General features: G+C 42.6%; 1 protein-coding gene across 6 annotated transcripts in view; it reads right to left on the reverse strand.

The window, feature by feature from the left end:
* LOC108935201 (nuclear factor 1 A-type-like) overlaps nt 1–16,324 on the reverse strand; it is a 75,753-nt gene that overhangs the window by 25,450 nt on the left and 33,979 nt on the right. For all 6 annotated transcript variants that reach the window (XM_029250217.1, XM_018753617.2, XM_029250218.1 and 3 more), the window contains 2 exons: nt 7,520–7,585; nt 2,966–3,040 (listed from right to left, as the gene is read on the reverse strand). In XM_029250217.1, the coding sequence (XP_029106050.1) occupies nt 2,966–3,040; nt 7,520–7,585 (141 nt within the window). The remainder of the gene's footprint in view (nt 1–2,965; nt 3,041–7,519; nt 7,586–16,324) is intronic.

Consider the following 16,324-nt stretch of genomic DNA (forward strand, 5'->3'; position numbering starts at 1 on the left):
GGTGCGTGACTGAGAGCACTGTTTTTGATGAGAACAGTGTAAATGTTCAAGGGAAGGAATGGCGCTGCATACAAAACATGTCGCTGAGTAATGAGGGAGGCACACGACAGCAGAGGCCACGCATCCCAAGACTGACAGAGACCTTGATGGAGTAGTTCATTAACATTGGAAGAGGACAGTGCTTACAGGCAAGAATAATGAATTACCGTGTGGACGCTACAAAAAAAAAAAACCATTACTCAGATTCACAAAGAGAAAAAGGAAGCATAACAAGAGTCACCTGTTTTTTCTTTTTTTTTTTTAGTAATTATATTATGATATTCTTTAAGTCTCCCTTGCCATTAGGGAGGAGTGGCAGCTTAATTTGCGAGGAGCCATAAAGTCGTATGACTAATCATGAGAGCAGGGGCAATTTGTGAGAGAGCTAACCTGGGCGCCATGCTGCTGCCATACACGGGTTGGCTGGAGGGGCCAGAAAAATGACCATGCTGCATTCTGTCTGACTGCATTGGAAATCAATCACAGAGGGGATCAGCCAGTTCCACCCACTTAAAGGACTTTATCTAGTGCTTTTACTCAGCGGGCTGCATGTAAAGCTCACAACTATGAGCCCTACATTGATCTTACTCTCCCTCTTGCATTCTCCCGTAGAACTAGCAGTGCGTTGCGGTCTTATCTGTCTGTGGGACTCTTTGGCGCAGAGGAATGTGCTCCATCCTGTAGAAACTCCAGAAAGGGTGGGTGTGTGGAGCAAAGGAGCCAGCGGTAGGTGTGTGTGTCTTCATGCTCCCAGAGGAGCACAGGTATTCTTGCTTTCCCCAGTGGCTGCCCGTGATGATGGATGCATAGATTTGCCTGATTGCATGTCAGCAAGTACACTTGAATCCCCAAGTTCCTTACTGTACTCTGGCTCTCAAAGGAATCCTCTGTTCTTATGGATTCTTCCCCGATGTCTTGAATTCCTTGCTCCAACAAAAAAACTTTCTTTAAAACTAAAAAAAACCATGTCAAGCTTCCCTCACCCGTGTCCATTACCCCTGAACCTGTCAACAGAACAAGATTAACAGAAAAAGGGGTCTGCATCTCCTTAGGGATCTCCAAATGGAACCATGGGACCAAAAATTGTATGATCAGCTTGAAATGAGAGCCCATCCACCAGCAGGCCTCCTGTGTCTTGTTCATCGTCCGCACCTACAGGGCTGTTATGAGAAGTGAAGCCTATGCTGTCGATGAGACTTTGTCACTCACATGCTGAGTCAGCCATGGAAGATCAGCTCCAGCACAGTTCGATGTAATATTTCTCAGTCATTTAATATTCATGTAATATTTCGCAGCAGTCATTTCTGCAACACCTTCACAAAGGAGGCCCTTGAAAAACCTGGACTCTGTATATTCCTTAATAATTTTCTTGATTTACAGGACTTTAACTGTTTGATATTCTTGAGAAACATTATAACTCATGGAACTGGTGGTTACTGGATTCCCCTCCCCTATTCAACATGCACATCCCTGTTCCTGTAAAAGTGAGAAAACGAGACTTTTTCAGGTGACTGTGATTATTATGAAGTGCCTCCTCTATCTAGAAGTTTTGAATTGTTTATTCTGCCCCACTCTATGTTTTGTAAGATACATTTAGATTTACATTACATTTATTTATTTAGCAGATGCTTTTCACCAAAAGGAGGGGGGGCATGGTGGCACGGTGACACAGGGTACCTGGCCTGTGCTCGCTATGTGGCAGGTCAGGGGTTCGAGCCCAGCGTTGGGTGCCTTGCAGTGGACCGGTATCCTATCCAGGGTGTGTCTCTTGCACCCTGCGTTGCCAGCTAGGCTCTGGCTCACCATGACCCTGCTTGAGACCAGCAGTTGTAGGTATTGCATTGGATTTTCACTAACATGACTTACAATGTTAAGGTACCTACAATTATTTACATATGGAGCAACTGAGGGTAAGTGTCTTGTTAAATCTATTAATATGAAACTGATCAACAGAACGGTTTTTGACTGAGTCACCAAGGAGATGTGTGATGGCTGTGCATTGCCACAGTCAGATAACTCAGACGGGAATGAAAAGGCCACTGGACTGGAGTCAGAGCGTTAGCGGTCATAGCTTCTCTTTATCGTTCGGTAAAAAATAAATAGTGTCAAAATGTTTAAATACCCCAGTAAAGAAAAGCTGAGTAAATCTTGTGTGTATTTTCCCTGACTACACTATTGCTAATGCAATTTAAATGCATTTAAAGATATCCTTATCTTTGTGTGATAAGACACCTTTAACCTACATGAAATTCTGATAGAAAAAACTTCCAAATATGCATAAGTGCTCAGACTGAAAACAATGTGTTCAGTCATATTTTTCGAGAAATAAAAATAAAGACAAGATTGTTCCAATTATGTGTGCAACATTATAAACGGGGGGTGCGGTGACGCAGCGGGTTTAATCGGGTCCTGCTCTCTGGCTGGTCCGGGGTTCGAGTCCTGTTTGGGGTGCCCTGAGACAGACTGGTGTCCCGTCCTGAGTGTTTTTCCTCCCTTGCTCCGGCTCACCGGGACAAGAAGCTTCAGCCGTTGTGCGTGTGTGTGTGTGCGCATGCATTATTAAGGGGCATTTTGAAGAGGTGTCAAGTAAAAATTGATCAGCAGTATCTGTTCAGTTAGGAGTATTGTTTACTGCAAGTATTGAAATGTTATGAATGCCACCTCAGTTAAGGCAAGTTATGCCTCCTATAACCCCACCCACTCCAGTCCTTCCCACTCCGACTCTACCCACAGACCCTCACTGTCCAGATCTTGTGTCTTACCTGCTTGACAGCAGCACATGATCATCAGCAGGAAGTCAGAGACAATTGATGATCATAGTGATACTGTACTTTCAAAACCTGACCAAGTGTGGCATCTCTCACTGCAAGCATTGTGCTCTTGGCTATGCATGTTAAACAGTTGGAAAAAGGGTGGGTAAACTTACTCTGGGACACTCGCACCAGCTCTGAGACACTGAATACACCAGAGGTGACGAAACTGTCCTGGAAGCTCATCTGTCCTGGAAGAAAGAAAGACAGAGGAACCCGTAGGAGCCAATTTCACCACAATGGCACCCGTGGGGAAAGAAGCAAGTGCATGGGTGCTGTAAAAAATAACGGAATAAAGGGGACGAGAAAGAGTCTCAGGTGAGCAGGTTACAATGAATATAGCAATCGAGGACTTTAAAATAATGACGTCCAATGAAGATCATTACAGGAAGTATCTACTGAAAGCTGAACACGCAGCAGCACAGGATTACTGTAGCAGATTATTTTCAAATGTTGCATCCACAATCCGCAAGAACAAATTAAAACATCCGTCCATATTTGTTCTTTAAATGTGAGCCCGTTGAAATTGGTTTACATTTGTTAGATTGTCGCTAGAGACAGATATATATGGGAGGAATTAGATTATTCTTTTTTAATCCTGGAAATAGTGAGACATTATCTACAATATGGCTCACTGCTGGAAAAACCGCTGAGATCCCACATGCCTGTTGCAAAGAGAGAGATGGAGAACCACACTATAATGAGGTAGGAGGTGTGAGATGCACAGCTGTACATCTCCACACAGCTATATGTCGATTATGCCGTAAAGCAACGTCATAGAGCAGAGTCCCGAAGTACCATTAGTGCAAATGCGTCTGGTGACGCAACTGAGTAAGAGAGGGGGCGGTCGATTGGGATGAAATTTGCTAAATATACATCTGGGCTGAGCGGAGTGACTCCACCACTGCCTCATATGGGAATCATGAGGCCAAGAGGTTGGTGGTGGTTCCTGGCGGTAGGGTGGGGGTGCAGCATCGATTTGTATCACAATAAGGAAAATGACTTCCAGCTGTGTAATCTGAAAAGTTCTAGAGACAGATGTGTACTTTCACATATTTCCGCCTTAGCACACAACTGCTGTTATCATCTCTGATTTAGCTGAGCGAACACATTCCTAATATGGAAAACACACAAAGTAATGAGGGCATAAACATAAGAAAAAAATATATATGTTCTTTCAGACATACTATAATGGACTTCTATATACAGTCCTCTTTTCCTGATCTATATTGCTATGCTAATTTTGTCATTTGCAGGGAAAAAGCCAAGCAATGAAGATTTCAGCGATTGTACACTGCTATGTGTATTTTAAAAGTCACACAATCATCATCTCTCTCTTTTCTTACTTCTACCTCACAGGGTCACATGTTCCAGTACTCAGACAATAGAAAAGACGGTGTTTCTTGGGTTACTATTGTAAAAGTGAGTGTCCAGTTAAAATCTTCATTTGGCTTGTCAATATAAGTAGGAGGGTTTCAGTATAATTAAATATTGCAAAATTAGTCTTCAGAGAACTGTAACAAAATTCTTAAATACCTGTGTAAGTCTTTTTCCTTAAGTCATTCCTCAAGTATATTGTGCAGTTGTGGTCTATACTTGTATTTTTCTTTATATATCTTTATATATGATGTTTATATACTATATTTATATATTCCAGAGATATATATTAGAACGAGGGGGGTGCTGTGGCTCAGTGGGTTGGACCACAGTCCTGCCTTCCAGTGGGTCTGGGGTTCAAGTCCCGCTTGGGGTGCCTTGCGATGGACTGGCGTCCCGTCCTGGGTGTGTCCCCTCCCCCTCCGGCCTTACGCCCTGTGTTACCGGGTAGGCTCCGGTTCCCCGTGACCCCGCTTGGGATGAGCGGTTCTGAAAATGTGTGTGTGTGTATATTAGAACGGGGGGTGCTCTTCGGTGGGTCTGGGGTTCGAGTCCCACTTGGGGTGCCTTGCGACAGACTGGCATCCTTTCCTGGGTGTGTCCCCTCCCCTTCCAGCCTTATGCCCTGTGTTGCCGGGTTAGGCTCTGGCTCCCTGCAACCCCGTATGGGATGAGCGGTTCAGAAAGTGTGTGTATATATGTTATAAGATATTTATATTTCTTTATACATGAAGAATGTTTGTAATGAATTTGCTTCAATTAGATAAAGTTATCTGGGCCTGTGACAAATCAGAGGTACTCTGCATACTTCCTTGAACAACGGACTTGGACAGCGGCCGTTGATCACTTCTGAGAAACATTGTAACGCCTGGTTTCATACTTGCAGTCGTTCCCATTATTTCTCGGTGCTGTTGCCTTTGTTTTCATGTTGCTGTGACCCAGCGATGCTGTTGTTCTAATTAAAAACACAATGACACAATGCGGCACATTGTGTATTTGAAAGGAGCGCGATGTGGTAACACTGCGGTGCAAAAAAAAAAAAAAGCATGTCATAGAGCGTCTTCGCATTCTGATGTATGTACCCACTCCTTATGTCCACAAGACCCTCGACAAAGCTGTGTGAACTGGCACATGGTGCAGTGGCTGCCAGGACAAACAACAGAGAAGGGCTGAGCATCGTACTTTCCTGCTGTGGAAAGGGGCAAAGTTATAGCAGATAAAGGCAAAAGAAGAAAAACAAAGCTTTGCAGAGAAGGTCTTGGAGCACCTGTAAGCTCAGTGTGAAACTGTGTCCTACTGCGGTCAGATGAACACCTCAAAGGAAGTGTCTTGCGGCTGTTACTACTCAAAGGTCACAGCAAGAGGCCACAGTTCTCAGGCTAGGAAGGAAGATCACTTTCTACATATAGCTGTTATCTTGAAATTCCAAATTTTATCTAGCGTTCAAAATTTTTCAAGGTTAGGTATAGTACACAATATTTATTTATTATTATACATTAATTTACACAATTCCCTGTATAAGCAATTTATAAGAATAGGTTCGAATATTATGCTATGTGCAGTTATTACCAGTTTTTCAACAGGACATTTTTACTGGAATAATTCAGGGAAAACACATTCATCAAGGGTACAACAGTGGGAGCAGACACCGAATCCTGTGGAAACGGCACATTTCTATATTTGACGGAACATATAGATGTATTCTTGATCTAACCCCAAACAAATTATGTGTAAAAGTGAAATAGCAAAAACTAGTTTGCAGTTAATTCATTTTCCATCCAGGGTGCGTACCCTGTCGCACACCTTGTGCTTTTGGGATAGGCTCCAGACCACAAAGACCCTGGACTGGTCAAGCAGTTCTTGATGAAGGATAGATGAATACGCAAAAGCCTAAACTGCACTGGAATAAATTAGCAACATCCCACTCCTGACAAATAATATTTAGTCTACAGGGGGTGCGGTGGCGCAGTGGGTTGGGCCGCAGTCCTGCTGTCCAGTGGGTCTGGGGTTCGAGTCCTGCTTGGGGTACCTTGCGACGGACTGGCGTCCCGTCCTGGGTGTGTCCCCTCCCCTTCCGGCCTTACGCCCTGTGTTGCCGGGTAGGCTCCGGTTCCCCGTGACCCCGTATGGGACAAGCGGTTCTGAAAATGTGTGTGTGTGTGTGTAGTACGAAATATTTCCGCTGTACCCTTCAGCGAGATATGCAATCTAAATTTTTTTTATTTTGTAAATCGTAAACTATGTTAATCTTAAATAAAAGGAATAAAAGGAATCTGTTAATAATATTAGACTATGAAGGTGTACGGTGAGTCCAGGCCCTTAGGAATAAGAGACTTAAGTTTAAAGGAAGCAGATGAGGTGAAAGTCTCGTAGATGCAGCCTCCCCGCTGACTGGCACTGCAGGAACATCCAGGTTATAGATTAAGTAATTTGATGTGATAACAACGGTCATATCAAAAGTGTAGAATCACACATCCATTTATAAAACAAGCCAAGTTCAGAGAGATGTGACCTTGTGTTTCTTAGCAATTACAGTAGTACAAAAATGAAATGAATTGAATAATATAATGTGTGATGTGAGACACGGTAAGATATGTTAAGTATGTTACATTCATATGGTAAAAATGGAGGAAAACATGTAGGATTATATTGTTTCTCTTGTAGTTTTTCGAAGTTAAACTGTTTGTGTGGCCTGACAAAACAATCAGAGACAGTAGAAATGTATCCGTAAGCATTAACCCACATATTTCCATTGCAGAATGGCGACTGTTCAATCACATCTAGGCCACTAGATCCTAATGGTTATGAAAGACACACTTCAGCCCCTGTTGCGAGGAACTCACAAGGACCCAATCCTCTTAATATAACCACAATTCTATGGCTTATGGAGGAGAGGAAGAGAAAAGTCTGTATCACTTACAAGAACAGGTTTGTCTGCAATGACAAAAAGCCCGAGTTAAGAAAAATCCTTGGGGCATTTGCACAGGCTGCAGCTGAACCATACCCACTTAAGCTTTATATGTGTGTTCCCAACACGGCAGGGCATGGTGGTGCAGCAGGTTTGGCCGGGGCCCGCTCTGTGGTGGGTCTGGAGCTCGAGTCCTGCTTGGGTTGCCTTGCGACAGACTGATGTCCCATCCTGGGTGTGTCCCCTCTCCCCCAGCCCTGTGCCCTGTGTTGCCAGGCCAGGCTCTGGCTTGCCACAGCTCTGCTTGGGTCAAGCGGTTGCAGATATTGTGTGTGTTCTCAGTGTGGTAGGACTGATTTAAGCATGGTTTCAAAGCACAACTCACCATTTTCTGGAAACTCCTTGGAATCGGGCTCTCCGTCCTGTTCCGGACTATCTGACCTCCCTGGATCTAGAGAAAATATTGCAGAGGAAATGTTGTATGTAAACCACAGAAATCAGTATCAGCTAATTGATCAGTCTGAAACCAAATACTCACATTAAATATCACTTTTAACACTGCTTACATGCTATATCTGGAGCTTGTACTGTGACTGAGTTTACATGGCTCTTTCTTCACATGGGAGAGAAGCTGAGCTACAAAGCAGGGCAGGTGACGAACCCCAGTGACTGTCCCTCAACAGCAGGCTGTCCAAGCTCCCGTCTGATTTAAACAACAGTAACTCCAAGTCTTTCTTAGCTCCAACCCAAGGTCTTCTCTCTTCTAGTCTGATAGCCACAGCTATTTTCATAAGCTGACTAGGTTTCATTTCATTGTACAGCACAGCTCACTCTCACACACACACACACACACACACACACACACACACACACACACACACACACACACACACACACACACACCATCTGAAACCACTTGTCCCATACGGACAAGAGCCGGAGCCTAACCCGGCAACACGGGACGCAAGGCTGGAGGGGGAGGGGACAGACCCAGGACAGGATGCCAGTCCATTGCAAAGCACCCCAAGCGGGACTCAAACCCCAGACCCACCAGAGAGCAGGACCGGGTCAAACCCACTGCGCCACTGCGCCACTACACTCCCCCACAGCACACCTCTTTTAAAATTATTTTCCACTACAGTTTTACAGTAAACATCTCAGTACATGCCCTTAACAGATGAGTAGGTTAGTAAACACTTCCAAAGTGACATCTTGCATTGGTATTACTGATGGTGCTCTTTTATCAGCAAATGTCTCGTGATTTTAACAACTCAGGGCTAATAAATTCATTACTACAAAAAATAGCAGATTTCCTCAAACTTCTTTTCGGTACTATAGTATACTGGTGTTGATTTGTCACCCAGTGCAGTGTAGCAGGCAGCGTGAGGATGCTCTCCTGTTCCACTCTTGTTTTTGTATACGTTCACCATTGTCAGGGATCTAATGTGACACAACTGATGTATAAATTATGAATTTAATTCATTTATGGAATTTGTTTCCAACTTCCATACTAAGTTAATGTAAGACCACAGAATCACACACTTCCTCAATCTCAGTCTGGTTGATTCCTTCATAAAAATGTACTTATCCACTCAATTCACTTGAATAATAAAACACAGGCATTTCCGAAACTCACTGGTCTTACACAGTCTGTGTAATACTGTAACATACGTGTGCATTTCTTTGTTAATGTATACGTGTGTGTGCATGTTAACATTCTGAGGGCTTAGTTAACACCAGAGGCTCTTAGCTTATGCTAGGCCATGGAACCCTTTAAGAACCTCATGAACAATAAATGACCTCTACTAGAAAAATGACTGTACAAAAATTTGGAAAAGATATTGCAATGAACTTATTTAACTGAAATATCATTATACAGAATAACATCATAGATGATAATAGCATAGTAACAGTTTTTCTTTGTACAGATCATCAGAAGCCCATCCACAAACCCTAAAGGGCTCCATGGACTCCAGGTCAGAAACCCCCACTTTAGGTTTTATGCAAGTACACTTAAAAAAATAAGGCAACAGGAATAAATATCCCAATGCTACCAAGCCATATCGTGGGGAAGTCCCAAAAGAACACAAAATTATATGTAAACCAGTCAGTATGACCCTTCATCAAACATACACCTCACAGTGATGTGACATGAACAAAAATTGTGACTGTGAGAAAGCTAAAGCAATGAAAAGCAGGCACAAAAATATACCAGATAAATAAATTCTTAAGAAAAAAGTCTAATTGCCATTCCACTCGCATGCAAATTAAACAAATTAGAGGCTTGGCTACATTCTGCTCAGCTCTGGAGTCTGCACCAAAAGCTTAAAACAAAAGCTTTCTGAGTCCCCCTAGCAACAGCAAATCCATATCTGAAAGAAGGATGATGGAGCTGGAGGGGGCAGATGATGGGCGGGGGATGGGTTCAAGCAGTGCCCCCCTAAACTAAGTGTTCTTACCCCTTTTCCTTTCCCTAAATACGCAAATGAAGCGTGAGAGCCAATTTCTGCATCACACCTGCATATACATCCACTGGGTGCCCTCAGGAAACAACAAAACACTGCAAACAAGTTTATAGAAAAGAGCAGTTTTCACTTAGTGCTCAAAATGGCTCAAAGCCACAGTCTGGTCTCTGTGTAGTTTAGCTCCCTTTTCTTTCAAAATTCAGTAAAAATGACGCTGAGGGTATCTCCGTCTTTTGTAAGTTTATCGGTTCCTCCGAAGACAGTAGTGAAAAACACCCCAGCTCAGAAAAATTACTGCTAGTGGTAAACAAACCTAACAATAAAGAAGCCATGATGTTTCGGGTCAGTGTACTGGATGTTCAGCAATGTGCTCAACAAGGTTCTGAAACGGTCCTGCCCATAATTCATATATATAATATAGTACAAGTGAAAGAATAATGAAAATGATGGCTTCTAGATTATGTGCTATAGGCTATATGATGAGCCATGTGTGACTCTTAGGTCAACTGACGCAACACTCTATCTGGTACTCAGCTCAGGCTCCAAATGAGACAACATTATCTGGGCTTATTCCGAATGTGTAGGGGCCTCTATGCCCCTCCCAGGTCTATGTCTACACTTCCAGCCATCCAGTTCAAAACTCTTCGAAGAATTAGAGAAGCAAAACAATTAATTTAAAATATAAACCTGACTGAATTATAGTGCTCCCACACAAAAAAAAAGCATGGTGCCCTGTGAGAAGTGATGGATTTCATGTGCACTAGGAATGATTCTAGGACCAGTGGCAAAGACAATGGGCTGGTCTTCACTTCACTAAAAGCAAAAACCGTAGGGTGACAATAAATGGAGAAGAGATAAATACAACAACAAGGGCAATGACCTCGTTTGCTTCATCCTGGACTTATAGAAAAACATAATGTGGACTGGTAATTTCTAACTCATTCAGTTTCATCATCTTAAAAATAAAACATATGAGAGTACAGGTCAAGAAAGTCCATAACCCATAGATCTGTGAATTGATTAATTGAAAATAGGAACAGAAATGCCAGTAAGGTTTTCAAAAATACACACACACACACACACACACATTTTCAGAACCGCTTGTCCCATACGGGGTCACGGGGAACCGGAGCCTACCCGGCAACACAGGGCGTAAGGCCAGAGGGGGAGGGGACACACCCAGGACGGGACGCCAGTCCGTCGCAAGACACCCCAAGCGGGACTCGAACCCCAGACCCACCGGACAGCAGGACCGTGGTCCAACCCACTGCGCCACCGCACCCCCTGTTTTCAAAAATAGTATTTCATAATTAAATCTTCAACTGGCATTATATTATGGTTAATGTATGAGTTCACTGAATAAACTATTTCCCGAAAACAGGCGAAACAGCTGCAATCTTCATTTCAGGTGTCGAAGTGACGGAGCTAATTAAATAATTACGGGACGAAGCTGGAGCGAAAGCCTTCGTGCATTTGCATGCCCCACCAGGGGTTCACTTTGACACCTGTGCTCTCAGGCTTTTCTTTAATTGAAAACGTGAATATCAAAAAGATAAGGTGCAAAATTGCCACTGCTTGTCTCAGCAGATCTCTTCAAAAGCTCTTTTTGGACGTGTTTTTGCTGCCAGCACCATGTCGATTTTCCCTTCAGCGGTGTGTCATCTGTCGGCAGAAGAAAAGGAAAGAAAACAGTACAGGCATTCCTTCTATCCTGCACTTTCTGTAGATTTTCTTTCACATACTTTGGGGATGGCTCTTTTCTCCTCCCTCCGTCCCAGCCCTGGCCCATCGCTCCCATTGTAAGGGAGGAGCAGTGAGACAGACGGAGCTCCCCCACTAGTCTGTACATGACATCTGGAAAGTGTCAAACCCAGAGCAGGTGATCCCTTCGACACGGGCACTCATGGAGACAACGGCTTCTCATGTCTTGTTTTCTTCTGAAAACCTTCTCTCCTAAAAGTATGTCCCTCAATATCACATGTGACTCCAAGAATAAAAGTAGGGTTGGGGGGGGGGGGAGGGGTTCAAAGAAGTTCTTGGCACTTTCCCAGGAAGACAGCGAATGCCACGAATCCCTAAGGATACAGTGAAATATACAGTCTTGGAGCTACTTTCAATCTGCTCTCCCTGAATTTGTCTTTCTCTCTATATAGCCATGCTGTGAGAAAGAAGTTGGAACTGTCAGGGATCTAATGTGTGCTGTGAAAGAGGAGGGAGCTGGACATAGGGGGAGGGGGGCAGAGGGACTGAAGGTCAGGGGTATGTGTGTGTGTGTGTGTGTGTCTGTGTGTGTGTGTGTGTGTGTGTGTGTGTGTGTGTGTGTGTGTGCGAGACTGCGATTATACTGTACATGTGCCAGTAAAAGGAACCACAGAAAGTGTTTCCAAAAGCAGATTTCATTCAGAGGCGTGAAGTAATTTTTCCATTTATTCAAGAGACACAAAGCTGTGTTTTCCACTAGAAGAGCAGGGATAGAAAAGCAAACTGCTAAATCTAATATGTAGCAGTAGAGAGTACTCCTCAAATGGAAACATATACAGTGCTCTTCATTTTATATATAAAATGTCCATATGCTAATAATTAAAATTCAATTCACTTTAATTCAATTTGTTTTTATGGCGCGTTCTTCTTACCAGGGTGACGCAGAGGGCTGAAAAAAGTTCCAATGACTGGTTCAACAGAGAAGGGAATTATACAAATGGGTATTTCTACTGTATTTCCACTTTGCATTCTTTAATATACAGCATATGAACAATAAAAGCAGAAAATGAAAAGGTGCACTCTGTCTCTCCATCTCATTACACAAATACTGGCAGATGTAGCGCACAAAAATTGTTCAACTAACTGGCCCTGACAAAAAAAAACACAAGTTAAAAATCATCATTGAAGCTGAGATACTCTAATTCACTGTAACAAGGCACAATTCACATTGCAGTTCAGTTTATTCATGGTATTTTTACAGCTTCCCATGGACATGGTTTTGATTAAAAAACATGCAAAAAAGACCATGTATAATTGCACTTAGACTAAGACTAAACCACTTGAAACTGTGTTAAATTAACTGCAACCACATAGCGGAGTTCACAAATGAACAAATCAACAAGCCTCAACAAGCCAAACCCAAACTACATAAACCAAAGCTGTGAAAAAATGAAACGTCCGAATAAATCAAGCATGCTAAAACGAGACCAGAAACCTAATTATGGGTCAGTTCATTGAAATATACACTTTCAGAATTTCAGTCTGGCAGTTCCGCTATTCATATTGTACTCATCGTGAGTCCTGGAAACGGAATCATTTGGGCACTTTAGCATCTAATCTAGAGTGCCACAGAAACAGTCTGTCCTTTTTACCCAGCCTACTGTAGTGAGAAACCCAGTCCCAGCCAGCCTGCCAACCTGCTACGCTGGATTATCCTCACTCGCTCGGCCCCTCCTCATGCCACCAGATTGAGGCAACACACTGGTTACCTAGCCCTAGTCATGTGAACAACAACAATGAACAACATTCAGCAACATTCAGCATGAAAAATGTATTTTTCTTCTAGAGGATGAATATATTGTGCATATGAATGAATATATATATAATATATATGTATGTATGTATGTATGTATATGAGATGATATGCATGATATGCATAGTATTTCAGTAAAATATATTAAGCACTGAAAGCTGCTTTGGAGGAAAGTGTCATCTTAATAAATGAATAATTAATGTAAATATAAAGATGGTTACAAATGAATAATAAATGATTATGTTTACCATGCAAATGGGGATAACAATGGAGAAACAGATGTAGGCAGACAATGTGGACACAAATGACAAAGACATGACAGTGGGGGGAATAAACAGTAAACTGATCGTTTGGAGCTCTCTCCATGGCAGAGAAATCGGCCAGTTCTCCGGGCAGGCGGAGAGCAAAGCTATGCTGGCGGAGGGGGGTTTTGCAGAGGGGAAGTAGCAATGGGGCCACGATTACCCTGTCCACCAATAACTGCAGTTACAGAAGCGATATGTCAGGTAGCAGCAATAGGGAAGCAAAAAAAATAAATTGCGAGAAAGGAAATGCCTCCACTTTTTCCAAACAGCAAAAGAAGATGTGGGTGTGTGGGTGCGAGCGGCGGTGTTGGGGGGAAGGGAACTGAGAGCAGGCATTGCCTACTGTCTCGCCACCCTGACACTGCACAGCCGGTCCTGCTTCAAACAAAGCAATTGGCAAGGGAGAGGCAACAGCATGGTTTCCATGGCCGCTGGAGTTTCAAAGCTGTCGAGGCAAGCCGGGGGGGGGGGGGGCTGGGGGCTCGGGGGTGGGAGCCTAGAGGGTGCAGGGCTCAGCCTGGCATACTTGGCCAGCGTCGTGGCCAGGTGGTCCGGGCACATGTAAGAAAGATTTGGCACACACCCCACGCAGATGGCTGAGAGTTTCCTTTTAGGTGCCTGTGCTTCTTCATACCCTGCTACCCGCTCTAGCTCTCTCTCTCTCTCTCTCTCACACACACACACACACACACACACACACACATACACACACACACACACACACACCAAACACACACACCAAACACCTTCATATGGGTTATCGCTCTGCCTTGGCCCGAACAAATAACCGAAACGCTGCCGCCGATCACAAAATTACCCATGCATCTTAAATTGTCTTTTCTGCAGGGTAAAAACATTGATTGGCCTTTCCTGGTCCGAAATCTACGTGGGCCCATACAGAACTCTCACTTTGTCACCTTATTTATGTGGCTGAACCACCATCGTGGTCTTCTCTTCTCAACGGATATAATCCAAGCTCATCTCAATGCCAATTACTACTTTGCTCTGCGAAGACATAGTGTAAATTTACTGATGTCATTACATTACTTTAGTGTACATTAATACTGAATTAGTAATTATTTTTGTTAAATGTTTTCTACTGTATAATCCTATACCACTTCCAGAATCAAGATATTTGGCATGCTGGCAGCATTATATGTAAATCAGACTATTTCGTGTTGGATTGCTTTTTATAAAGGCGTCTACATTACCTGTCTTTTATGCAAATTTTAATTTTCAAATGAGTAAATATGTTACAGCTTAGAACCCAACAATTAGCTGTGTTATAAAATGAAGTAACAACAGTTGCAATAGTTACTGTTGCACAATGTTTCAGCTTCTTTTTAATTCCAGGTTGCAATCTTTGTATACAGCAACACTCAAAAACACAATGTGCCTGGAAACTTGCTATTTTTTTTAAAACTGGGAAGCAAATATTAATTTTAGAAAAGATCCAGAGAGGTCACTACAAGTAGGTAGTTTCATAAAAGCCAAGCAAAGTGGTCCAAGTAGAACCTACTTTATTGTATGAAAATCCTTTTCATTGGTAACAGGGGAGGACAGAACCAAGACATGTATATTTTTATTTTAATTATCTGATGCTATATACTTTATAAATGCATAACATAAATAAAGAGGATCTCAGTCTTCTTTTTTGTCATTTCAAACTATAGTAAAAAGCCACTTCATATATTAGACAGACAATGTTTGTGTTCTTTGTCCTGGTATATCCCAGTTAATATCTCTACTCCAAATGTTATCTGATAATGTGATCACTTTCATCCTCTAAAATCCTCTAACACCAACCTCCCCCCTCACCCTGTTCCCAGGGAAAACACAATCTCTCGAAGGTTTCCCTCAACACGCATTATTTCATTATCTGCAAATTTTTTTTTTCTGCAGAAAATGATGGAAAAAGTGCAACCACTTCAAATGGAGACTCTAATCCTTTATGAAGTTACCAGCTGTCTTCTTTTGCATAAACTCACAGTAAAAAAAAAGTTTATGAATTTGTTTTTGTTTTGATACATGCAAACATAAAATGAAACACATAAATTATCCACACAGATGCACAGCCTCACATTATTCTCTTCATCTAATAACCTGTTTTTAAGGCTACAGCGTGTTATTTAACTTCTCCGAGAAATTAAAGCTTTATTTATTTTTGATACTGTACTTCGGTGTTGCACGAGATTTCTAAGCTTTGCGTTTCTTTGTCTTTCTGAAAGTCCAAATAGTAATTGCAGAAAAAAAGAAATGTGCAGCTACGAAGGCCTTGAAAGCTATCGAAAAGTCTGTGAATATATCCTACTTCTTATTGCACTCCTTGCATATGTAGCATGTGACAACTCTGAGAAAACATGACCTTAACCCTAACCCTAACTCTAACCATCCCATGAAGAAGGATTAATCAAATGTCCTGGTTTGTGTGAGAGCAGAACTAAAAGTAAAGGGCTGCAACTGGTGGAGTCAGAGCTGTTGGGGACAAAGGACTTCTTAAGTCTGACATCATTCTGTTTGTGTGGAACTGCAACACCAAAGCGCAGTACCGTGCCCTTTCGCAAAAACCAAGATAAACGCATGCTCTTAGTGCGATCGTACAATAACAACATGCTCTTTTGCTCCTCGCAGCCGCTATTATTTATTGTAATACCGCGCTATTACCCAAAAGGGCCTGCATGTGTTTCTCATTTGCTTGCAGGATTTTAATTTCCAGCAGCAGTTTATAGACCTTTCATTACTAAGCTACAGTGGTGAGTGCAGCACAAGAGGAACAAACGATCATAATTGGAGGCAACAAATGAAAAACACTGCCGGAGTGTTTCCAGTTTTTGGTCGGTAGCGGATTCATTGTCGTCCCAGACCTGAGAAACAAGTGCTCTTTGTAACTCCGACATACTGCAGTT

Source organism: Scleropages formosus, chromosome 3, assembly GCF_900964775.1.
Source record: "Scleropages formosus chromosome 3, fSclFor1.1, whole genome shotgun sequence".
NCBI classification, from domain to species: domain Eukaryota; kingdom Metazoa; phylum Chordata; class Actinopteri; order Osteoglossiformes; family Osteoglossidae; genus Scleropages; species Scleropages formosus.